The following is a 25670-nucleotide window of genomic DNA, read 5'->3' as shown; positions in this document are numbered from 1 at the left end:
CACCACTTGTTTACATAACCTCTGTACACTGGTAAATGTTTGTGAGTTAAAAACAGCAGATAACAAATGTCAGACAAATAAACATCAAATAAGTTTAAATTATTAATTTTATTGGTCTTGTCAACACTTCCAAGTACAAAAAATATCAATTTCCATTCAATCACTACCTGAATTATACAGCAATATGCAATAAAAACAGATAAAAACAGTTAAACACAGAACATTGATCTACTTCCAAATATTTTAATGTGTAAAAATCTGACTCTCATTAAAAAGCTATCAATAAAAAACTGGTACAGTACAGAGATGATGATGATGATGATGATGATGGGCATTAGAGATGAGGTGGACACATTTCATACACTCACACCTCTAAATCCATCACCCTGGTGTTATGTGCAAAAATACTATACCCAACCCATATTTACAATACAATCATTAGTCATTAAAAAAATATAAAACAAAACAATTAATCAGTAAATGATAAAAACATTTGATATTGTGCTCACTGCAGACAAACATTTAAAGCACAATATTGAAATTCAATATGAAAATTCAGTTCCCTTGACAAAGAAAAGTAACTTCTAACACTACTTTAAAAAAAAAACCAAAAAAAAAACCAAATAAGATTATTTGTGGTCAAGATTTTCCATAATCTGAAGATACTGGATGATCAGCTTTGGTAACAGATTGATCGATATGTCTGTCTGAGGTTTTGTAACATTCACATGATACGATGATCAGATGATTATCAGGCAGCAGATAACCGTGATCATCAGTTTGGCTTTGTTATCATTTAGAGCCAAAATAGCTTAAAGACTCTTGAGAGGTTTTGTGTCCACCACAGTATTGTTGGTGTAAAAGTGGCAGTGCACACACACACACACACCTGTACACACAGGCCAGAAAGCACCAATGCAGCAATAACAATCAATTCAATACATCCTACTAAATACACAGAATAAGGGTTAAAACTCAATTACTTGCTTCTTCCCTGAGTTTAAAAACAAAGAGAACCAAACAAAACTATACAAGAAGATGGAGAGAAGAGTTGAAAATAGATACAAACACATTTTTCTTTTAAAATGTGAATACTTTTACCAACACTGATGTTTTGAGGAGGTTTGAAAATAGAAAGCAAAAAGCACATTTTCAATCTCATGAAAAATTAAAGCTCGGTTTTTTTTTTCCTCCCAGTAACATGATTCAAATATCACAGTAAAGCAGCGATTCAGCTCTCAGATCTATTCTGTTCAACATGATACAACCCCATTTATCTAAAAGGACTAAGTAAAATATCACAGTGGTGTCACAGTAAAACAAATATCAATTTTTAAAAACATTCACCATGTGAAAACAATGTTTTATCTATTAATTAAAAACAGTTAAAAATCTTGAGAATACATTCCATATGTGAGGATATGTGTAATCTCAGGATATGGGACTAAAATTTCATGTTAAATACTATCAATACAAACCAGCAGGTTATACTGGTACTGATGACACACCACCAGAGAAAATCAGATAAACTGATACAATATTTTCAAAATGAATACCCGTATACACCATCAAGTTTAGAAATTCTGACCCCCAAATAGTTTAGTCTTCTGTTTTTCAACTGAGTTTTTTAGCTGTCAAAGCAGAAATGTGTTGCTGGTTGCTGGCTGGTAGCACCACTAACAGTCCCTCAACATATTGGGAAAAAACAGGAGGGATTGGCTTTAAACTCCAACAGGATAAGGCTGGCCATCTTCTATATTTTTCTTACTGTCAACAAATCTCATGTTTGGAGTCAAACCAACAATGAACTGATCTACTAACAAGTATTGTGTGTTTATCCAAAGTCTGATATATCTTATCCCTCTGTGCCGTAGACCTCCGTTGTTGTCCAAAAACTATTAAAAACACGTCAGTGAGCCACATCGCTGCACTGTGTGACATGTTCCTTCATCATGAAGAGTTTTGTCACGTTAGTTTGTTTAGAAACGGCTCCAAAGACTAATAACAGCGATAACACTGTAACTCTCAGGAGAGAGGTTCTACGTAAGGCAGACGCCACTGATCATGTGCTGGAACGTCATTCTGTTTACAGCTTCGCTACTTTGTTGTGCGACATATCACAACCTCTTAACTTTGTACTGAAGAAACATTAATGTAGTAAAAAGTTAAGGCGTTCCCGCACATGCTCAGTGACGTCTGCCTTACACGGAACTACTCTCTGGAGACTGAAAACATGATCGCTGTTATTAATCTTTGGGGCCGTTTCTAAACAAACTAACGTACTAATGATGTAATAATGAAGGAACATGTCACACAGTGCAGCGGTGTGACTCACTGATGTGTTTTTAGAGGTCTACGGCACAGAGGGATAAGATAAATCAAGCTTTGGATACACAAACACAATACTTGTTAGTGGATCAGTTCATTGTTGGTTTGGCTCCAACATGAGATTTGTTGACATTAAGGAAAATATAGTACATCACCTTATCCCTTCAGGAGGATAAAAACAGTTAAGAAAGAACTAGAGGGAGCTGCCATTTTCTGCCTGAGACTGAGAGTGGCTTTGGGGGTCAAACTGACGTAATGCACTAAAACTGCATGTGTGATGTGAAGACTCGAGTGCATAGCGGACAAAATGGCCTGTGGCAGTGATCCACAAAAGCCTCTCTGTTACTGGCCCTCTGAACATGGTGGAGGCACATGGAAATAGACCATTCACACTCCACCTAGTTATTTTAAAATACATACCTTTCTCTGGTAGTGTCAGACACACACACAAAAAAACATACAAAACCAAAACCAACCTATCCTATCTCAGCTGCTGCACTTCTGGAGAGGCAGGAGAAGACGGGGAGGTGGAAGCAATGGAGCTGGAAGTGATGGAGTTGGAGGTAGATGTGTTGGAAACAGTCAAAGGAAGCAGCTCCTCACAGGCGAAATAGTCCTTCAGGGGAGCAAAGAGGTGACGGATGACCGGCACACTCCACGCCTTCCCCAGAACCTTCTGCCTCTGCTGCCGGTTCATGTTCCTCACGTCCGTGTAATGTTTGGGGAAACCAAAGATTCTGGTGGAGAATGAGAAGGAAGGTAACAAACTTTATCAAAACTATTCTTGTGATTGACTACTTAAGCCTTTTTTTCAAGCAAACATGCCAGAATATTTGTTTTGGGCTGCTGGTCGGACAAAACAACACATTTGAGGACATCGCTATACACCTGCATTAACTGATTTTTTTGCAGCGGAAACAAGTTGTCAACACAACATGACTGATATGTTAAACTTGTTAGCAAACAGTTGCTTATTTCCACATCCAGCAGTTACGGAGCAACATTATCGCTCATCTGGAGTCGTGTTTCTGTCCACCTGGTGAATGTAAGTCCAATATTCACTCTCTTTTATCTCTGTTTTTGTTCTCCACCAACTCCTGAGGGAAATATCTGGCTCTTTAGCTGCTAAATGCTCCACTATGTTCACCAGCTGGTCTACAGATAACTTTGTCTGTTTGCTGTTTGGTGCTGAGCAGGTAGTGTACAGTGGCTTTTTAGAGCTTTTTCTCTGAAAACAGCTGTCTGGTACGGCCCAAAACGACGCTTTGAGAGCGCTGAGAGTGAACCAGAACAGTAAAGTTGCAGCCAGACAGATAAAGAATGAGCTGAAACTCACCATAAAGCTCCGATACAAGCCACAACCAACACATTACGCACTGATAACTCATATATTGTTATAAATATATCACAGTTTTCAGATATTCTATAGACCAAATGATTAATCGAGCAAATACATGGCAGATTCATGTCAAATTCTGTGATCCACATACTTAACACCAAACATGTTAATCATCATTAATGCCTACTTTTCCAGTTCAGTGATCCAGAGGTTGTCCTCTCTGCCGTTCTGCAGGACAGGCAGCTGAGACACATCTTTGCCTTGCTTCAGAGAGTTTGGATTGGTGGTGATCGTCCTCACTTTAGTGACCTGGGACATTGTAATCATAATTGTTTAAAGAAGACATATTAGTTACACAAGTAAGTAATGTAGATGACACAAAGTAACAGAAGAAGACAGAACCAGTGGGTTCGGTCACTGACCCTGGCTTCTCTTCCGAGCTCTAGACAGTCCTGGAGACTCAACTTGTCGTTCTGGGAGGCTGCGATGGGCCTGATGGGAGATGAGCAGCAAGCAAGCAAACTTTACTTATATAGCACTTTTAAAAACACGAAAAGTACTTTACAGGAATAGGAAAAGAAAAATGGAAATGAAAGGAGACAAGAGAAGACAACATCTAAGAACAAGAAGAAAATGTTGAGAAGTCAAAAAGACTTTTAAGGTGCTTTTTAGAGATTTGGCTTGTTTAAGTCTTTGCAGGTTGTACCAGAGTTGAGGAGCAACAACTACAAAAGCACAATCACCCTCAGTTTGTCTGTGTGGTTTTATTGAGTTATTACGATTAAAAGAGAGATAAAGCTGTGTGTCATCAGCAAAGTGGTTCACATACATGCAATTTCTCATTAGTAAAATGTGTAAAACTAAATATACATTCATGATTCATTGAGTGTCTTACCTGCTCATCCCCGGGATGTTTCCCCAGAAGTAACGAGCTCTGTGGGCTGGACTAACTTTGACTGCATCCACCAGCACCGGGTTGCACTGTCAGACAATCAGATAGCAGCAACAGTCAGATCTCTCTGTGTGTGTTTACAATTTGTTAAGTAGAGATAAACAGCAGTGCAACAGAGAGGGAAGGAAGGAGGGGGAGGGTAGAAAAGGAAAGGGAAGAGTGAAGATAAAAAGGATAATAAAGGAGAGGAAAGTAAAGAAGACCAAACAGAACCGGATGTGGCGAACCTCGAGGAAGCGGCAGATGTTGACTTTGTCGTGTGTGTTCATGAAGACCACGTTCTCAAACAGCCAGAAGAACGGCCTTTGGTCTTCCTCTTTGGGCTTCAGCAGCTGCAGGATTCGGTAGAACTCGAAGAACAGCCTGCCGGTGCCCTCTGCCGCGGAGAGGAGTGGATACCAGCGAAGGAGAACAGTTATGATTTCATGTTGTTATGTTAGTTTCAAACACAACTACACAGCATCTACATAACGACTGTGATAAAAACTTATCAATATGATCAAAGCATTGTTTACCACGACATAAACCTGCAACGATTAGTCGTTTCATCAACTGACAATCAACAGAAAATTCATCTGCAACTACTTTGATAATCGTTTTAGTCATTTTATATGCAAAGATACCAAATATTTGCTGGTTTCAGCTTCTAAAATACGCAGATTTGATGCTTTCCTGTCACACACGACAGTTGATCCCACAAAACAAGACATTTAAAGATTTCACCATGGACTGGTAAGAAATTATAACAGGCATTTTTTCCTTTTTTCTGATAAAACCATATGAGAAAATTAGAGATACAACAAAGAGTCGATTAATTGATCGACAGAAAATTCATATGCAACCATTTTGATAATCAATTCATCATTTTGAGTCAATTTTTAAGACAAAATGCCAACATTTTCTGGTTCCAGCTTCATAAATGTGAATATTTTCTGGTTCCTTTCGTCCTCTATGATAATAAACTGATTATCTTTGGGTTGAAGACTATTAGTCGGGACAAAACAAGATATTTTAGGTTGCATCCAGGGTTTTGGGAAACAATAATCAAAAATTTTCACCATTTTCTGATATTTTAGAGACCAAACAACTAATCAATCAATCCATAATCAACACCAAATAATAAACAGATTAATCAATAATGAAAATTTTGTTAGTTAGTTGCAGCCCTACCGTATTATTAATCAAGTCTGCATATGATAATTATTTCCTATTAGTTGTTTTATTTTCCCGGAGCCCAAACTGCTTATTTTGTTTGTCTTTACAAATATGTGAAAGCAGCATCTTTTCCAGATGAAAATTTGTAAAAAAAATAAATAAATAAAAAAAATTACATTTATTGATAATTAATATTTGACAATTAATGCATTGAAAACTGACATGCATACACTAGACTCACGTACCATAGAGGCCTTTTCTGATCGGGTTAACGATGGACAGGTCGTTACAGGGGCTGCCACCAATCAGCAGATCAAACGGACCCCACTGCTCCAGCTGAAAAAAAAAAAGAGGTGTTTTCTATCAGTCCATCTTTATTTTACCTCATGAACTAATTAATAACTGTGTGTTAGGTAGGGTGTTAAGACCAGCATGTGTGTGTGTGTGGACATACATGTTCCTGGGTGATGAAGCGGGCATCACCAACATGGATGATCTTCCCGTCGTGGTTGATGGTCGCCACGGCGATGGAGTCCTCACAAACCTCTGAGGCGACGTATTTCTCCACTTTGAAGCCGAGATCTTTCAGCACCAGGTAGCCTAAAAAAAAAAAATACAGAAATACAAACACAGACATACTTCAAGCTTCTTACAGAACTGGAGCGGAAAAAAGTAGTTGTAGTAGTAGTTAATTGATTACTTGATCAAAAGAAAAATAATCTGCCACAATTTTAATGATCGATTAATTGTGTCAGTGATTTTTCAACAAAAGAAACATCTTCTGGTTCTTGAGCTTTTCAAATGTTGGTTGAACAAAACTAGATATTTTTAAGACGTTATCTTGAGTTCTGGGAAATTGATGGACAGTTTTTTTTATTACTTTTTTGCCATTTTATTGACTAAATGATTAATTAAACAAATAACTGGTAGATGAATCCATAATTAAATAATCATCAGCTGCAGCTCTACATCAGACCATCTGGTCATCAAACTCTGATTTACAGGATCATGAAAACGAAGCCAGGTGTTCTCACCTGTTGCGATGCCGTCGAACAGCGAGAGAACTCGGACGGGTCTGCGCAGGTTTGCAGGGATGGACGGGTAAACTCTGTGTGGCTCCTACAAAAGAGAAAAGGTTCAAAATCACATGGAAACGGAGCCAGCAGGTTTCCTAACGGATGGAGAAGGGTATTTTGGGAAAAGCTATTTACATACAATTTAAATTTGGAGCCAATCGTGGTCCAGTATGCAGCTTCCACGAGTGTGATCCAGTGCACAAACACTGATAATGGACTTTACAGTGAGAATTTACTCTTAAAATTAGGAAAGTTGTTTAGCCCATTTATATGAAGAATGTTTTTTGTCTTTTTTTGTTTTTATGGTATTTTATTGTCATCACTGTGGGGCAGCAGCACTTCACCTGTTTTTCCTGTAAAAAGAAATTAAATAAATTCATAGATTCTGGATTTTTTCAATGAGGGAGAAGAAGCAGATGTCATTTTAAGGACTTTAAAGAGGTAATTGAATTTCTTTTGTGGTAAAACCATATCACAGACACAAATTACTGTTCCAAGTATTTAGAGTATTTTTCTGATTTAACTCTAAAGTGCATTTATAAAGATACCTGCAAAGCTAAATTTAATACATAGATGAGCTTGTTAATGCAATCTGAAATTGATCCTATGGTGAATTTTTCTGTCAAGGCACCAAAAACGCAACTTTAAGATACATGAAGTCTGTGTTTAATAAAGTCTGGATTAATAAATGGTCGTTCTCAGTCATGGAAATTGTAGTTTGACAAAAAAGAAATTATTACAATGTCTATTAACCTTTTCTGACCTTTCAGCCACATTTCATGACCTTCATCGGCTCAACTGAGCAAAGGTCACAACTGATGAAGCCCACAGGATGTGGCTGAAAGCTAATAGTGCACCTTGTCATAAGATTTTTTCGTGAAACTACTAACCGTTTTATAACTACAAACGTAAAAAAGTTCATGTTCCAGATTAAGATTTGATTAGAATTGAGGATGGAGCTTTAATTTAATATCTTTTTGATAATGTTTTGGGTTTTCTGAACATATTTCTAAAGCATAGAACAGAAGGACAAATATAAATTGTGATCGTTACATTCCTTACACCTTATATGGATTATACAGACTATTAATTTATGAACTGTCAATGCACAAATGTTTGTTGTATATTACGTTTGTGGGGCTGTGTTTATATATTTATTCAGTTTCCACTGTTGGATATCTGTTGGGACGTTATGTGTAGCTTATTCGTGTTTGGATGTCGTGTTACTGGACAGACGTGTTGTGCTGTTAGGTGCTGGTGGGTTAACATGCTGAATCCATGAGGGAAAGGTCACCTACATGGCCAGATAACTATTTATACTTTCATTGTAAAGTGAGACCAGCAGGTGAGTTTGCACAGTGGCAAAAAATAGTCACTATCTTTGATCACTCACAAACGCTATGGCGCTGTTGTTGGCGAATAACTCCTGAACACGGATGCTCCAGTCCTCTCTGGGAATCAGCGCTCCGTGGGGTCGGTGAGGCTGACACATGTAGCAGATCCACGGGTCCAACACCTTCAATGAATCAAACGTCCCCCGACCGACAAGGATGTTCAGACAGTCCTCACAGTAAGATCTGCAAACGGAGAGAGAAAGAGATGGAGAAGAAGATTAGAAAAAGAAAAGCAGAAATCTAAATTAAAATGTAGAGAAAAAGGTGAGCAGACCGACCTGCAGCAGCTGTCGTTGCCACACAGTATGACCTCCATTCCATAGCAGCAGATGGTACAATAGGACTGATAACCATCTTCATCATACCGATACAGAGTTTCTGTAAAGTTATCCTGCAGGGACACAGACACCATCACAACCAGTGTTTGAGGACATTTTAACAGCTTTGTAAGTTTATGACAAAGTTCAGGATATCACACAGTCACAGTGATCTGAGAAGCCTCGACGAGAGAGGATGATAGTTTCTTACTTTACACTTCAAGCAGAGGCTGCCTTTAAATAGAGGGTGAAAGATCTCAACGTTTTCAGTTCCACAACACAAACAGAAGCCTGCAGACACAAAATGAGAGAAAGCAAATGACTGACATTATCTATACATGCATAAAAATGCATCTATAGTCATATATCTCTGTATGCATGTTATGTTCCGCCATGTAAAAGCTTAATAAGAGTCTTCACTGGAGAGTTATCAATCAAAACACATGTAAACAAACCACTAACTGTTTGTTTGAATTTAATTACATACAACAAGCCTAAAAACTCACCTTCAATGTCCAGTTTCATGTCCATGATCCTGCGGATGGTCTCCTCTGCAAGAGAAGAAACCAATAATAAGGAAACAATAACCAAAATAAAATAAATAACTGAAAGTAAGCTGCCTTTATTGTAATGTGCTGTACAAATAAAGTTTATTATTATGAATTTATTCTAATGGAAACAGTTTAGATGCTGGCAGCAAAATCAGTTAGTTTGAGCAGGTGACTCACTGGACTATCAAAACTTCGATTCCATTAAAGTTTGACATTTTGGGTGTTATGTACCTGACTACTTCCTGCCTGGACACAGTGACTTCCTGGAGTCTCCTCATCACCATTGAGGTTGACTCTAAGAAGTTACTGTGCTCAGCCAAGAAACAGCCCGACATGTTACATCCTGTAAAAAACACTTCATTTTAAAAGGAACAATTGTTCAAGTGTGTCTTAAAACAACAGTGGTGTCCATATGAACAGTGAAAGAGGTTTTCCTCGCTGTAATCATTCCTCCTGTTCATACTGGATATTATTTGTTATTAGGCTAGTAGTGTTCTGTTTATCGTACATGAGTGCTATCGATCATATCATCTAACTCATGGCAAGAAAGTAAACAAGTGTATTTACTAGGGATGTGCAGAGAGCCCAGTATTTGTATTTGTATCTGTTGAGGCAGCAAAATTATTTGTATTTGTATTCGAATAAAAGTGGAAAGAGGCTTAAAAATTCTGCGTGCTGGTATTTGAAATGTTTTTTTTTCTTCCCAAAAACAAATATTTTTAAAAAATATTTGTATTCCGGCACACCCCTTGTTTTTACCAAAATGTCAAATTATTCCTTTTCGTGCATCATAGCAACTGATCCTCCTACATGATCCACATACAAGTGCAGATCTAGATCCACTCTGTACATCTTGTCAACCAAACAGAGTCCCAGCTATTACTGAAACCTCTTTTGATTTGATCTATTTCTCTGCCATTTGAATATTTCGTAACGAACGAATGTGTATGTTTTACTAAAAGCATTAAATTCATTTTCGTACCTCTGAGTTTCTGGTCCGGCTGGGTGTAGACGCTGGTCGGCTGGTTGACCTTATTGTAAGTTTTGGTGTAGGCCTTCTTCTTCGGCACAAAGTCTGGCGATGTGTCATTATCAAATCCATCAAACAGACCGCTGTTCTTCTTCATGGCCTTTCCTCCTTTCCACCCTCCTTTACCTTTCCCTTTCCCCCATCCTCCTTTCACCTTCTCCCAGTCGTCTTTCTCCGCCTCCCATCCTCCCTTCCCTCGTTTCCCCGTCTCCGCTGCCAATCCTCCTCTGGGTCCCTTCTCCTTCGTGTCCCCTTTAATGCCTTTTACAGACTCCTGTTGTTCTTCCCATGCTGTTTTTTCACCTCCGCCTTTGTGGGAGGACTTCTCGTTGGAGTTGCAGGACAGTTTGTTCAAGGAGACGGCAACTTCCTTCAGCTCGGTGCCGATGTTGCTCTTGTTGCTCGTAGAGCTGGAGGAGTGAGGGGAAGCTTTCGGGAAGAGATTCTTCTTCACTTTTGGTCTGTTGTTTGTTTTAGTAACACCTGGACAAAAAACAATCATACATGTGAGCTTTATATCTTTTACACAACAGTAACCAATGTTATGTATCAGTAGAGTTGTGTTAACAGGCACCCACACCTTGTTTTATTCGTCAAGGGTTTGCTGAGTATGTAGCAACATCCCTGCTAGCTGTTAGTCCAACATAAACTCTATTTCAGCTGCAGCACTATATCTCCCTTTACATGTGAAGTTGTATTTAAAAGTTGAGACACTTTTGAATACTTCACTTCTGTAGTTTTTGGGTGATTGATAGTGATTTATACAAAGATTTTTTTTACTAGAATATGATATTCTTCTGCGGTACCTAAAAAAACAGCTAGAAGAAGAAGAAGAAGAAGGAGAAGAAGAAGAAGAACATGAACATGAACATCCCTGGTTGCAGTGCTAGTGTAATCATGTTCTTAATTAGTTTGTACCATTTATGGAGGCCACTGGTTTGAGTCCATCTGGCCCAGTAGGTTTAAAGCCTCCGAAGGCCCAGTCTAACATCTTCTTCAGCAGCTCATCTTTGTCCTCTGAACACGCAGGAAACTTCTTCTTACAACGCCAAGCTGCCTCCTGATAAACAGGAACATAAACATGTCAACAGGAACATGTGAACATCTTCTCAGTTCAGAAAGGCACAGAAGGAAGTAGATCTGGTGATCGAGTCTGATCAGTGCTCAGCGGGAGGAAACCTGATCCTGTTATTGACTTAACTCTGTCTGAACAGTTGACACAATGTCACTTTATCAGAGAATATATATACAGAGACACGGACTCACCTGTAGTGACAAGAAAATGGCTTCTCGGTAGGTCACGAGGATGGCGAAGGACTTTGCGCAGTAGTGCTGGGTGAAGTCAGAGAACGGTTTCAGAGCCTCCTCACTGAGCTGGAATCAGAATAATAACGTGACAATGTTAGAAAAATATAGATTTGGGTATCAAAATGGAAATAGATACAAGAGTACAGTTAAAAATGTGACAATAACAGAAACTTAGCAAGCGAAAAACAAATAGCGTTGAAATTGTTTTGTTATTAAAAAAAGTGGCGCAGGCCCTCGTATTAATATGTAGTCAGTGTTAAATGTTTATGTGAGAAGCTGTAGAGATCCTGCTGGACCGAAACAGAGGAATCCATTGGTGAAAATGTCATAATATTAAAGAAATGGTCAATATACAGTAACTATTAACCCTTTTCCACCAATAGGTTCCAGGTACTTTAGAACCAGAAGAACTAATCTCAGGAACTAAACATGGAACTAAAAGTCCGTGTCATACATCCTGTTGGTGTTTCTACTGCATCTGAGGAACCAGGTAGATCATGCAAATTAGACCCATGAGGAATTAAAATACTTGAAATGTAGCATTGACACATGAGATAAAAACAACACAGATTTGTTCTGTTGTTCTTTGTATTTACTGCTGCATGAGTTGAGTTTGATGGTTATTTATTTCTGCTTTGGAATGTAAAAAAAAACATGAAACAATCAGAAAATAACGTTTTATTTCTCTCATTCACTGGCTTTGTTCTCGCTACCGCCGCTCCCTCTCTTCATTCAATCTCTAGCTCACTTGACCACTGTCACTCTCTCTCTTTTTCTCTCGTTCTTTTTTAAAACAAGTCAGGAAGCCGACAACAAAGCCTTACTTTACCTTTAACATTAACAAACGAAGAGAAATGTCCTCCCCTCGCCCTAAATCGATACTAGAGTTCTTTCTTGCTTTATGAATGAAGCGGTACATGGGAGTGTGTTTGACCAATCGGCAATCGTCAAATACCCCTAAATTTTTTTTCCCCTATAGTAATCAATTTTAGGCCCTGGTTGCTCCAGTTGAAATGCAGGTTTAGTTCCTTAAAAAGGTTCTTGGTCCCCTGGAAAAGTTCCTGCAGTATCAAGTGTATGAAGTCACGTTTCACGTCAGACTCACCTGAGACGACATTATCTGTCCGTACCACTTCACCATCCTCTTCCCTGGAACTTGACTTTCGCCCTTGCATGGTATGATGATGGCTGGCCAGGGAGCGAAGCCCTCCACCTGACCCCAGACCAGCTCCCCGACGGCATCCTGTGCACAGACACACGAGACGTTAACGCATACCGACAGTTTCTGACATGGTATATTAATACTTTTTGAATTTTGTGTGTTACTTTAACCTGTAATCAAAGCACCACATCCCCCTGCAGAATCAATTTAAGTTATTTTATCATTGTAAAAACACAGTCCAGGGTTTAAGAAAATGAGACAATTGGAAGAGATAACAGAACAAGACAAGATACTCTCAGGAGAGAAGTTCCTTGTATAGCAGATGGCACTGTTATTTCTGTGCATGTGCGGGAAGGAGGTTCAGTTTACAGCTTTGCTAGCTTGTTGTGCTTCATATCACAACCTCCTGACTTTGTGCTACATTACACATTTCTCATAGAACTTCAGCACAAAGTCAAAAATCATGATATGTAGCACAACAAGCTAACAAAGCTCAGTAAAGGAACTTCTCTCCTGAGGGTTACAATCTTATTGCTGTTATTACTCTTTGGATCCGACTCTAAACAAACTACAATAACAACTCTCTTCAGGAACACGTCACCCAGAGCAGCGATGTGGCTGATTGACGTGTTTTTAATAGTTTTTGGAGCAACAATGGAGGTCTACGGCACAGAGGAATAAGATATATCAAACTTTGGATACACACACAATACTAATATATATCTAGTATATAGTAAATAAAGCTATTACAGATTAATGGCTATAAAACTATACTAACCTGAAATACACTCACATTAGATTTTATGCGCAACTCTGCCGAGTTAGTTGGTGTGACTGTCGAATCCATGGCGTCGTCACCATTATCAGCATCATCATCATCACTGCCCACAACGTATATAGACTCTGCCTGTGGAGTGATTTGAGCTGCAGAAAACAAACAAAGACATTTTGCTATTGAATATAAAGCATACAAAAGCATGTTATTTATACACTGAACACAACTGAACTATATGAATTAAATGAGGAAATGAATTTATCTTGTTTTCTATGAATGTTCTGAAAAATGAATCCATTGTTTGTTTTATGATTGTATGTAAGTTTCATTGTTTTCTGACATGTTTATCTGCTGTATATATGCTATGACAATATGGCATTGGCTAAACATAACACCTACAACCTGTCCATCCTATGAGAGACACGTCTACATCACCACCGCCTCCTCTCACTCAATGTGTAATTTTTATATGAAAATTCATTTCTCCAGTATTGTGTATGACTGTATTACAGGATGCAGTGTCTGCATCGCTTGCTTTAATGTAACTTAAGAAGGCAGCAGGTTCTCTGGTGGATCATGTCATGAAGAAGATTCAGTTCTGTTCACAACACTGTGAGCCGACAATAAGTGTAAATAACTTCTTACTTTCTGATTTCATTAATCTGCTGGTCCCAGATATTTTGGACTCTTCGGTGACATCAACCACATCTGATAAAAACAGAACACACAGTCATGTTAGTTATTTCTGTTGGCATGACGATGGATTTCATCCTGTAGTCAACGTCAATAGACAAGGTTTCTGAAGGCTCCACCAAGACTGTTTAAGACCTTTTTAATACGACATAGAATGTAATTTAATACCTGGTTCCCAGTAAAAGTATGAAAGACATCAATAAAAACCATTAGTGGTGATAATAGTTAGAATTATTTACCAAGTGCGATGTGAAAAAAAATGTTTATTTATATTTATTTCACATTTTTGTGAAACATTACCTCCTAGCAGTATATAACAATCATTCCTAATAATATAACTAATTTCTAGAATAATTTGGGATTTTCCAGCTAACTTTTGCTAAAATCACATTAAAAAAACATTTTATGACCAACATTACTGCCTATGACAGGCTAAAAAGTATTTAAGACCTTTGTCAATGAAAAGCCTCTCTCTTTTAGAGGAAACCTAAATCAATGCTTTTCAAGACTTTTCAAGACCTGCAGATAGTTGCGAAGCTGGAGGAGCTGCTGGTTCCACAAGTGCTTTTCTGTATTTTTTAATTTCCATTTCAAATGTATCTTTAAATGATATCCTCGACATTACTTGACATAGAAACAAATGACTCTCCCAGATGATGTAACGATCTTATACGTTTATGTTATGACCACCAGTTTCAATCATTTCAACTTAATTTCTGAGAAATCACATTTTGTCTGTGATTTTGGCATGGCAGAAGGACCAGGGATGCCTATAACCAAATGATTATGTTGATGAAGCTAATACAGAAACATCCTCCTTATTGTGGGACCTACCAGATGAATTATCTGTGTAGTCCGAGTCCTCCATATCTCTGCAGTGCATGGGTGAAATCAGTAGACCAGGTTTGGCTGCAGGAACGTCACTATCATCTGATGAACTCTCTTCATTCTTTTTCTTGCCGTGATGACCTGTCTGGACGGGCAGTTTCCTCCTGCGGACGCGGGGTCTTCCCGTCCACCTGCGCGGTCGAGGTGAAGGTTCAGGGGTTTTCTTGCTGTCAGACGGAGTCTTGACGCTGCCGAACAACTTGAGACGGAAACAAATACACGCACACAAATTATTTTATCTTCACAAAAATATATTACTAAGAAAAACAGCACACAGTAGGGTCCAAAACACTTTTGGACTGGAAACTACCATTAGAAAATGAAAGTAAGTCAATTCAAACTAATTATGTGTTTATTCAAAATGATTTTAACTTGATTTTTGAAAAACTGACAGCCCTAATAGATGTGATGACTTGTGATATAAAAAATGAAATGTCAGAGTTACCCTTAAAATGACCTTTAAAGGAAACTGTCAGTCATAATAAAACCTGTAACACTCACCTTAGCAAACACCTCCTTCCTGTTTAGAGAGCTTGGCAGGGCCAGGAGGGTCAGGAGGAGTTTATGCAGAAGAGAGTGCGGCCTCGTGCCGTTCAACACCTGTACAGACAATGCAGAGGAACTTATTTAATAACATTTGATATTCAAAAGCCGCTTTTTAAAGAGGGATTAGCACTTAAGCTACAAAAAGTCAACTGTTTTTAACACTTTGTTAAAGACTGCAGTGTTAGCAAGCAGGACTAAGATTAAAGTAAATGGTTGATAAAATAAGATTAATTTAACATGAATAAGTAAGATTAAACACAGTATTCCATCAAATGTGTTACCACTCAAAGTGAGGGATTAGGTAGGTACATTCCTATTGCTGCATCTGCAGAGACAACATGTTGATGTGACTCCAAACCACAAAACAAATTGGATGGAAATGTTTTCTGTTTGAATAAATGAAGCTTAGAGTGTGTAGTACACACACACACACACATGTGAATGGGTGTCTCTGCACTATGTGTGTGTGTGGTATTCTGCCTCTTTCCCAGTATCCCCAGATGTCTCCTGTTTTGGTTCGGGGGACTGACATGTTTGGCATCAGTACAGGTCACCGCGACCTGGCACTCATTCCAGGTTGCAGGTGCATGACCCTCATTCCTCTACATGAGTGTGCAGGTGCAAAAGTGTGATGTGCATATGATGATATGCTGTATCAGGACTCTAAACAACGTGCAGTGAAAGGTGCTACTGGCTACAGGTGTATGTGTGGAGTAAGACTGGTGTGATGCTCCATGTTTTATGTTTACTGCTGTCAGTTTGATTTCAATGGTTTTAAATGCTGCTGGTTGATGTTTTATCTTTGGGTTAGGTACGATGTGTGCTGCTGGCTTTATGTCTGTTGTTGTTCTTTGCTATTTATTGTTAATTTATTGTGGAACTGCAGTGCAAAGTCCACAACTAATGTCCCCAAGGTGGAAAATAAAAAATTCTTATCTTATCTGTACAATTATATCTCTTCAGTTGTAATGTCATATGTGGGACATGTATTATATTTCTATTCATCTGTTTTGGAATGCAGCTTGTTACTCGTTCAGTTAATCAGATGAGGATTTTTCAGTCAGCAGGTATTCAGTCCAGTTACCAGACAATGACCTCCTTCTCTACCCATTAACCTACATTGATCCATTGTGTTGTTGGTTTACCTTTGCCCAGTCATGATCTTCTTCTGTTCCTCTCTCCTGTTGCTCCTTTACTTTCTTAACGAAGGTGAGGTAGTCAAATGTCAGCTGATATGCTTGTGAAGAACCGGGACTACACAGACCCAGCTGAATACCCAACTCTGACAGCATATGTCTGGACATTTTATTACCCTGAAGGGGAAAACACAGATAATATCAATAAGTAGCAACATACAGATCGGTTGGAAGTCGAAGAGTAACGTTAAAAGCTGATGTTAGACTGTCTTTAAAGGATCAGTCTGGTGATATTTTATATCTTTGTTGTTGTCACCAAATTCCATGAAAACAAACAACAAACACTGATCTCCTTTGCAACAAATTTATCTGCATTTTGTCACAAAAGCTTCGCCAGAGTGTGGTAGTGTACGGTAGTTTTGGGTGGGTAAGGGGCCGAATATTATTACAAATACTTCATACTTGTTTTGATACCATGAATACAAACACGTAGTATATTTAGACTCAATCCCACACACACTCTGGATTCATCCGCCGCTGAAAATAGTTCCCAAAACATGCATAATTTCCTCATTTGTTTGCTTAAAAACTACAATGCCCAGCTGTTTTGGAAGTTACTGAGTGTTTTTTTTGTAAATGAAAGTTTATCTTCATGACACATTTTAACAGATTTATGTCTTCAGAAAGCCTGAATGGAGCTGAGAGCCACAGACAGAGTGGGGAAGTCATAAAGTATTATCATGGGATTTGTTGATAATTAGAAAAATATAGAATATCATCAGTCCCATCATTTAAAAGCTGGAAATCACAGCGCATCACCAAGCTAATAAGTTTGTGATGCTTTAAACTGAAGGTAAATGTAACAAAGCAATTTTACAGTGTCTCAATGTCTACTGACCTCCACTATAATTTAATTTAATCGATTATTTATGCATTTCTGCATAAAGTCTCACTTAGTATAATAGAAATAAATCTTCTTACATTGATATTTTCAGGATGTTTCAGCACTACGCAGATATTCCTCAGAGCCACGTCTCCAAGCTTCTCAGGAATACTCTCCACTAAACTCTGTAGTGCTGCTTTATAGAAATCCACTGCATCCTTCAGGAAGTCCATCCTCTCCTGTTCCCCTAAATCCACGACAGCGGTGCCCCACAGTAAGTTTGAAGCACCAGAACCTATGTTCACCTCTGTTGTGGGGAGCAGCTCCTTCTTATTGTGGAGGAGGACCAGGTCTCGCCTCCTAAGAAAGCGCTCTGCGACGGAGGGCCGGAGGAGGCTGGTCGCGTAGGAGTGAACCAGCATGGAGGTCAGCTGGAGCTCCACAGCCACATCTGCTGCGTTGTACTGCTGCAGTTCTTGAAGAGCTCGGAGGGGCTCCAAAGCGTGAGAGAGGAACAGGAACCGCAGCTTGACTTTAGCATCCATCAGCTGGGCTCTGATCCGGTCAGCATCCTCGGCTTGCCTGAGCGACTTAAAATACTCCACCAAATCCCTCCAGCTGCCTACCATCTTCTGCACAGTGCGGATGATAAATAAACACTGTGCAGAGATAGAATCCGAAGGGCAAAAGAAACCTGTACCAGCGAACAGCGCTTTCAGACTGTCGTTAATGGTGGGGCAGGTCGAGTAGTGATTGTGGACGTCTCGAATCAGGTCAACCACGCAACTAAAGGAAGCCAAGAGTCCGGCCTGGCAAGCCCTTCCTGCCATCCCAGGGAGGCCGCAGAGTGATACTAACTTTGGGTTGAAAGCCTGGAGCTGGGATACAAACACCCGGATCACTCCTGGGTGCGGAGCATTGCAGTAAAACGCAGAAATGTTGGACAGAGAAAGCTCAAATTTCTTCAGCGTCTTAATGAGAAGGTGTGCATCAGAATCTGCAGTGTGCGTGGCTGTGATAACATCAGTGTCCATGTCCGCTGAGGTTTGCGGATCAACAGTGTCGACGCTCATCTGCAGAGCGTCCAGCAGCCGCACCACACTGACCCCTAAGCTCTGGTCATGGTAGCCGACCAGGACGACACTTGTGCTATGTCCTGCATCCAGCTTCACCCCCATGAACAGGTAGAGGCAGTACGGTGTGTGTGAGCAGGACTGGATGGTGTCTTTGAGGTAGATTGGACTCAAGATAACAGAAACCTGACTGTCTGTGCTCGTACTGAAGTCTGAGTTTGTGTTTACATGGTCATTACAGTATCTTCTGATGAAGCACAACAAAGTGCCGCTGTTGCGGGAACTACTCAAGAGAGTAGGTTCTGCAGCATCCCTTACTATCCCCTGTGCCTTTACACTCTCTTCTTTCACTGTTGTCTCCATTTCCTCTGTTTTCTCCTCCATCGTCACTTCCACCACTACATCATCATCATCGGATGTTAATACTATCACATCTCCATCCTTGTTCGCAGTCTCCCTGGCTTTTTCTTTTCTTGGTTCTTCCGCTGTTTTGGCCTCCATCCCTTCAGTCATCTCCACCTCAGAGGAACAGTCATCTGAAAGGGAAATAAAAACACACTGAGCACATTTAAACGTACATTAGATCTTTTACAGACATGAAATACACAACATTGCTGGCTTCATATTTCTGGTAGGAGTAACTTTTTGTCACTCGCACAGACGGTCAGAGTAGGAGATTTTATTTTCTTTGCATATTTAACCAGGCACTGCTGTAGCCTTTATGTTACATTGGGGGCATTCAGTTCAGACTTGAGCTGTGTTCAAAGTGAAATGTCACCAGATCTGACGTAGTTACTCTGGCACTTATTCAAACATATGATCGATATGTGAAATGATCAAATACAGACTTTGCAAATATATTAAAATGGCCAGATTACCTATAAATGAACAGCTTTGGACACATTTAGCTGCTGCTTCATCACATGAAAAAGTTAAATAATTGTTAAATGACTTTTGGGTTTATTGTCAATTATGATTTTTACGGAAAAATAATTTTAATCTTCATTGAGATTCACCTGTTGGGCCTTATCAATACATCCTCTCTTCCCCCGCCCCTGCCCAGGTGTGTTTCTCCTATAAGATTGTTTGATTGATCCTTGCCTTTACCTAACATCTTATAATGCCCCCCAATATACTCAGAAACTAAAGTAGTTCCTATCCTGTAAGAACATGGTTCATTTCTTTTAAAATCACACCTAAAACAAATAGTTCTGTCCAAATATATAGAAAGTGCTACATGAGTGTGAAAAATAGGCGACTGTTCAATCAGTTTCAATCAAGCGCACCTTTGCTACGTAGGACATCTCCTGTGTGATTTATCCCCGGACACACATCGTCTCTTTCAGCAGGAACCATACTCTTTCCTCCCCTGGCCTGTAAGGCGTTGTACTTCCGGCCGTTACTGTTCTCGTCAAAGAACCGCTTAAACCACTGCAGGAAGGTGAGAGCCACGACAGTGTTCTTCTTCATCAGCGCCTCCATAGGGATGTGCTGGAGAGAGGAAAGAGGCGGGTTTATGTCTGATACTTGTGTTTATATCCACCAGTCAACCAAAGATGTCCAAACTTAACTTTTCAAACTTCATACACATCGAGTGGGAACATTTCCATTTGGTAGTTTGAAAAGAATAAACAAGCCTCTAGAATGTAGAAATAATCAAATTACACTTTGATCAAAAGAAGCAAAGGCGCTCAGAGAGTAACCAACAGTCCATATTTGAGAGTTTAAAATAAAAAGAGATTGTTTTTTTAAATAAATACACATATTTTAAATGTGTTTTTAAAAAAGTAGTGACAAAGATGTGTATTGATTAGGACATTACTTCCAGGGTAACAAACTGTGTGGAGTCACCCTCAAAAATATCTTTCCTTCATTTCGCTGCTGCTATTCCTTCTTACTAATCGACCGCCACAAACATCCATGACGGACACTTTTATCACTACAGGACAAACTGTAATTATCTTGTCAGTTAACAATAATACTCACTCTGACGACTCCAACTTTTCTGAACGCGCCTTGCAGTAAACTAAAGTTGTGAATAGAGTCGACCATATCCTTGCTTAGGAACCGGACCCTGGAGAGGTCCAGGGACCCAGGAAACATGTAGTCCATCAGCTGACAGTGGGCTGCACCTGGATATTCACACAAACACACACAGAAGTAAATGGCCTTTAAGCTCAGAAAAAAATAATAATGTAATGATAATAGAGCTGCAATGATTAGTTAATCAACAGAAAATAACTGGCGACAATTTTGATATTCGAATTATCAAGCTATTTTTCAGCAAAAATGGCAAAAATTCACTGGTTCAAGCTTCCCAAATAAGCAAAACAAGACATTTTCCACAATTTACTGACATTTTATGAAACACACGAATAATCAATGAATCACGAAAATAATAGGAAGATTAATTAGTAATGAAAATGCCTTTGTAAATCCAGCAGATTCACTAAGGCTGAGCAATCAATGTCTGTTTACATTGTCTTCACCAATTATTTGAGCAATTCTCACCTTGCAAAGACCCTTAAACTACCACTAAATTTGTAATTCCAGGCTGGTGAAGCTGATTAATAAATACACCACTTGTGTCAGTGTTACATCGGCATCTTAAAACAGGCACATAGGACTTAAATCATTACTACATCGACTACAAATGACAATAAACAAACAATAACATTGTGTTCATTCATTCATACATTAAAATCACCTGCATGTTGACCTACCTGAGCACACCTGCTCCATTTTGGTGAAGCCTGTCTGTAAAGTTTCATTGAGCCAAGCCAGCAGCTCATAGCTGTTATTTGAATTCTCCGCATTCAGGTTTACATTCACTGCCATCTCCCACAGGGACGGACCTGTATAAATATCATGTAAATATGACTTTACACAAGAGTCAGACACATATACACATGGATCCACTGATCAACAAGTATGACCTTGAAGTCACATTCCTGAAACACCACAATAATCTAATTGTGTTTCCTTATATGTTATTATAAATAAGGAAGATATTTCAGCTACATTGTGCATTTACTGTGTGTTTTGATAACTCTTTACATTTCAGAGCTGTTTATTAAACTATTGTTCTTTCAGTAGACTTATAACTTTACAAAGTCCAGCAAGAATAACAGACAATGCTATGGTCTCAAAAAATTATGCTTTTAACTATCAGGAGTCATCTACAGACGCCTGGTATGGATTGATTAGTACCTTTCTGCTGTGAAACTTCACAAAGAGGCCTACATGTGGCTTTTTCCGCAAAATGCTGCATTCAAGTCATGTGTTGTTCGTTTCAGTTTCACTAGATGACAAGTAAACTACTAAATAGAAACTCGGGGTTTTCCGGTGTGCTCCAATTTATTTGACTTCTTTTAGTCAACAACCACGTAATTTATGTTGTCCATGATTATTAATTCCAATTAAAAACAAATTAAACAGCTAATTAATTCATTTTTGCCCGCACATTTTTTATTTATTTATTTTTTTTACAAAAGACAAAAACAGCAACTACTAATATTTATTTGTAAGCGACATTGGAATATTTACCAACACAACACTAGTTCAAACTGTGAACATTTTTAGGCGCGAACGGCGTGTCCAAATCTGCCCAAATAAATGATTAATTTTAATTTGGCCGTCTGTGACTCATCATATGGACGTGAATGCAGCCAAAGTATACATTCTCTACAACCAATCAGATTAGAGCGGGCGGTATTCTGACCAATAGAATCAATGGATTCCGCACAGGCGCGTTTAGAACACAGACACGAGGTCAGATTACGTGCCGATATCACAGTGGACTACAACGCCTAACATCTGAGCTCAGAGTGAGACAGTGGTCCCCACACTTACACTTATTTGTGGCAGCCCGCCACATTAAAACTTTGCCCGCCACAAACTGGTTTTCTATTTTTTGGAGCTGATATAAAGTTACTCTCAAACAGCCGTGTACGCACCTGCACCGACTCGTTCTCCCTCCGCTGCACAATAACAGCCTCCTCTGAGCTTTTACCCCAAAGTCACGTCACACCGTCTATGTTTGAGAGATGTGGTCAGTCTATCTCCACTTAAAAACACGAACACTTAAATATAGATTGTGCTTCTACATCGCTTTGTAAAGTGCTGACTATAGACTAGAAAAAAAAGGGACATGGTGCATTTTGGTGCACCTCGTAAACTCTGTACTCAAATGGCCGTGACGATTGTTTAAAACAAGGTTTCTTTTTTCTTTTAGTGCAGCATTTTTAATAATTAGATGCTAAAATCATAACAACAACATCTCATTCATTCGACAATGGAACAATATCAACAGAGAATGGCAACAGCATTGGGATAAGGAGACAAGGGGAAGACATTTGTATTCAATTCAAAATAAAGCAGACCGGTCCAACCGGTCTCTGAGAGCACTATCAAGCACCAGAAACTGTAGAACATGTCGCCAACTGCAATAGATATACTTCAGAAAGGGAGGAAGAGAATTAAAGGACATGTTGGAGTGTGAGGTGCAAGTAAACAGGGCAGGAGATGCTTATTAATTTCCTGCGGGAAACATGTCTGATGGAAAAAGTTTCGTGGTCGGGAGACTGTAGGAGCTGACTGACTCCGGAAGATGGCAGAAATGCAACGACATAGATGCCGGCTGCTGTAAAACACCACTGAAGAAGAGCTCCGATCAGCTGTTTACAGCATGGATGTATAGTTTACAGCCGAATAGGAAGCCATGTTGGGACGATAATAAAAGGGAAATCTCACGGGTTATTCATTCTCCAACAGCTAACATAAAGCTAAAGATTAGCCATGTATCGTAACGTGCACTAAATAACCTGCATGATGATAACAAACTAAACTTGGTCCATAATAGCATAAAGTTTAGTAAAGTGATCCCTGCGACTTAAATTACGAAAATGCTGCAAGAGAGTCCACAATTAACGTTTACTTTTCACAACATGCACCTAAGAATTCAATCAAACACATAGCTAAGCTAGCTAGCTTGTTTAAAATTCCCGTGATTTAGCTAAACTAGTTTATTTTGAATGCGAGTTTAATTAAACGCGTAGTAACAGTTGAAACAACGACGCTGAAGTTAGCTTCCGATTCGGCGTTAAGGGAACTTAAATACTGATGTTTAACGGTTGATTTTCCGTCTTTTCACCACTTAAACTTGTGAAAGCGTGTTATACAACGTATCAAAAGTCTTAATGCTGTTTAAACTTACTTTCAGATTTGTGAAACCTTTATTTTGCTTATGAAAAAAGGGCGATTTCACTGATATTTCTCAGACCAGGTCCAAATCAAAAACCACTATACTTAGACTTGTCAAATCTGGACTAGATTATTGTTATTAAGATTTGACAAGTCAAAGTATAGTTGTTTTAGACTTGGTCTAATGTGGTCTGAATGGAGAAATATCAGTGAAATCACCATTTTTTGTGTGTTTTCATGAGCAAAATAAAGGTTTCACAAATATGAAAGTGGGTTTAAACAGCGTTAAGACTTTTGTTACGATGTCTAACACTTTTTCACAAGTGCAAAAAAGTGAAAAATATCGGAGAATCTGCCGCTAAATATCATTATTTATGTTTCCCTTAACCGTCCCTGTAACCTCCGAGTCGGAAGCTAGCTTCAGCGTCATCATGTAGTTACAGCTGAAACCGGCTGGAGACGATCGTTCTTGAGACTTTAGCCGCTGCGGCTACAAAACGCAAGCTAATGTAACGTAGAACACTGCGGGTTTTCATCGTAGCTGCAAAGTGTGTTAGGCTAACACGAAACAACTGGTAGATAACGAACATCTAACAAGTTTTTGCTAAACTTATTCAAAATGTGGTTGAGACATATCATCTACTCACCCCTCGCCGCTGAGCTTTGTGTGGGTATTTAAACTACCGGGTTTCAGAGGCGTGAGGAGCCCTAAACCCGCCCCCTCGCCCCGGGAGCCGCTACCGCTCCGCTATCAGCATTCTTACTTTGTGTCATTGGCAACGGAACGTAGCATAAAACACAAAAAATGTAACGAAATTACTAGTCTGCGTTCAACAACCTGATACTGATCAGAAAACAACTTTATATGACAGCTAACGTTTATACTTTGCTAACAAGTACATTGTGAACGTTACATGCTAAGCTAAGTACGCTACATATACTAGCCGCTATAACACATATTGGTTAGCTGTGGTAACGCTCCAGTCACCATTTAGGGCGATTGTTTTTTTTGTTTTTTTTACAGTATTTACAATATTTTATGGAATTGTAGCGTAATCGTTGACCTCTTAACCAAAACTGGTTGCGTTTCGGTTTACTATCCGAACACACAGTGACGACCAACGTCTCCATGTCGGACATCAGAGTCCACTGATAGAACATAAAGCTTATTAGAGTGTAAACAAGACATTGGAATATAGCTTAATACCGCTATATAGTCGCTTGGGACAGTGATTTAATGTGACATTTATGTGGAAAATGTGTGTCTAATTTCTGTTTCAACTATTCTCAGTAGGAGACATGGCTGCAGGGGAGGTTTCTTCTTCTTCTTCTTCTTCTTCTTCTTCTTCTTCTTCTTCTTCTTCTTCTTCTTCTTCTTCTTCTTCTTCTTCTTCTTCTTCTTCTTCTTCTTCTTCTTCTTCTTCTTCTTCTTCTTCTTCTTCTTCTTCTTCTTCTTCTTCTTCTTCTTCTTCTTCTTCTTCTTCTTCTTCTTCTTCTTCTTCTTCTTCTTCTTCTTCTTCTTCTTCTTCTTCTTCTTCTTCTTCTTCTTCTTCTTCTTCTTCTTCTTCTTCTTCTTCTTCTTCTTCTTCTTCTTCTTCTTCTTCTTCTTCTTCTTCTTCTTCTTCTAGGATTTTGGCAATATGGACGCTACTGAGCGTTTAACTGCCATCCGCAGGACAAAAATTTAACTGACACAATCACACTATGTGGGAAGTAGGGGCCTTTTTTTCAAAGCTGACCCTCCACACTTCCACTTCGTCACTCTATCTGTGGTCACACTGCTGAATAAAGCTCCATAAATAAAGGTGTAGGATGTAAATATAGCGGCAGACGTTGGGACGAACTTCACTCTCCAGCGGAAA

At 39.1% G+C, this 25670-nt stretch overlaps 1 protein-coding gene across 3 annotated transcripts; it reads right to left on the bottom strand.

Moving 5' to 3' along the window:
* Window positions 1-89: 89 nt before the first annotated feature.
* On the bottom strand, window positions 90-25191 carry LOC137185111 (uncharacterized). 3 transcript variants are annotated; one of them, XM_067593371.1, is made up of 27 exons: window positions 24456-25190; window positions 22563-22639; window positions 21330-21461; window positions 20593-20738; window positions 19893-20097; window positions 17632-19142; window positions 16660-16827; window positions 15470-15568; window positions 14915-15167; window positions 14033-14095; window positions 13406-13536; window positions 12556-12693; window positions 11409-11516; window positions 11061-11202; window positions 10095-10625; window positions 9068-9112; window positions 8773-8852; window positions 8523-8635; window positions 8244-8427; window positions 6809-6893; window positions 6229-6374; window positions 6020-6110; window positions 4847-4995; window positions 4563-4648; window positions 4090-4159; window positions 3855-3976; window positions 90-3065 (listed from the first exon to the last, which is right to left on the bottom strand). In XM_067593371.1, exons 3-27 carry the CDS (start codon window positions 21442-21444, stop codon window positions 2810-2812), a joined length of 5037 nt encoding a protein of 1678 aa, XP_067449472.1. In that variant the 5' UTR covers window positions 21445-21461; window positions 22563-22639; window positions 24456-25190; the 3' UTR covers window positions 90-2809. The 3 variants fall into 3 exon arrangements, with proteins under 3 accessions (XP_067449472.1, XP_067449473.1, XP_067449471.1); XM_067593372.1 differs by lacking the exon at window positions 22563-22639 and having other exon boundaries at window positions 24456-25191; XM_067593370.1 differs by lacking the exon at window positions 24456-25190 and having other exon boundaries at window positions 22563-24448.
* Between the last annotated feature and the right edge of the window lie 479 nt (window positions 25192-25670).

Source organism: Thunnus thynnus, chromosome 6 (assembly GCF_963924715.1).
Source record: "Thunnus thynnus chromosome 6, fThuThy2.1, whole genome shotgun sequence".
NCBI classification, from domain to species: Eukaryota; Metazoa; Chordata; class Actinopteri; order Scombriformes; family Scombridae; genus Thunnus; species Thunnus thynnus.
Note: the sequence above shows the minus strand (reverse complement) of the source record. Positions and strands in the feature narration are given on the sequence as shown.

Coding starts and splice junctions, on each gene's coding strand:
- LOC137185111 (XM_067593372.1), bottom strand. CDS start 21,444: ATGGCAGTGAATGTAAACCTGAATGCGGAGAATTCAAATAACAGCTAT. Junction 12,694..13,405: donor AGTTGCGCATAAAATCTAAT/GTGAGTGTATTT, acceptor GTCTGTGCACAG/GATGCCGTCGGGGAGCTGGT. Junction 6,894..8,243: donor ACAACAGCGCCATAGCGTTT/GTGAGTGATCAA, acceptor TCTCTTTTGTAG/GAGCCACACAGAGTTTACCC.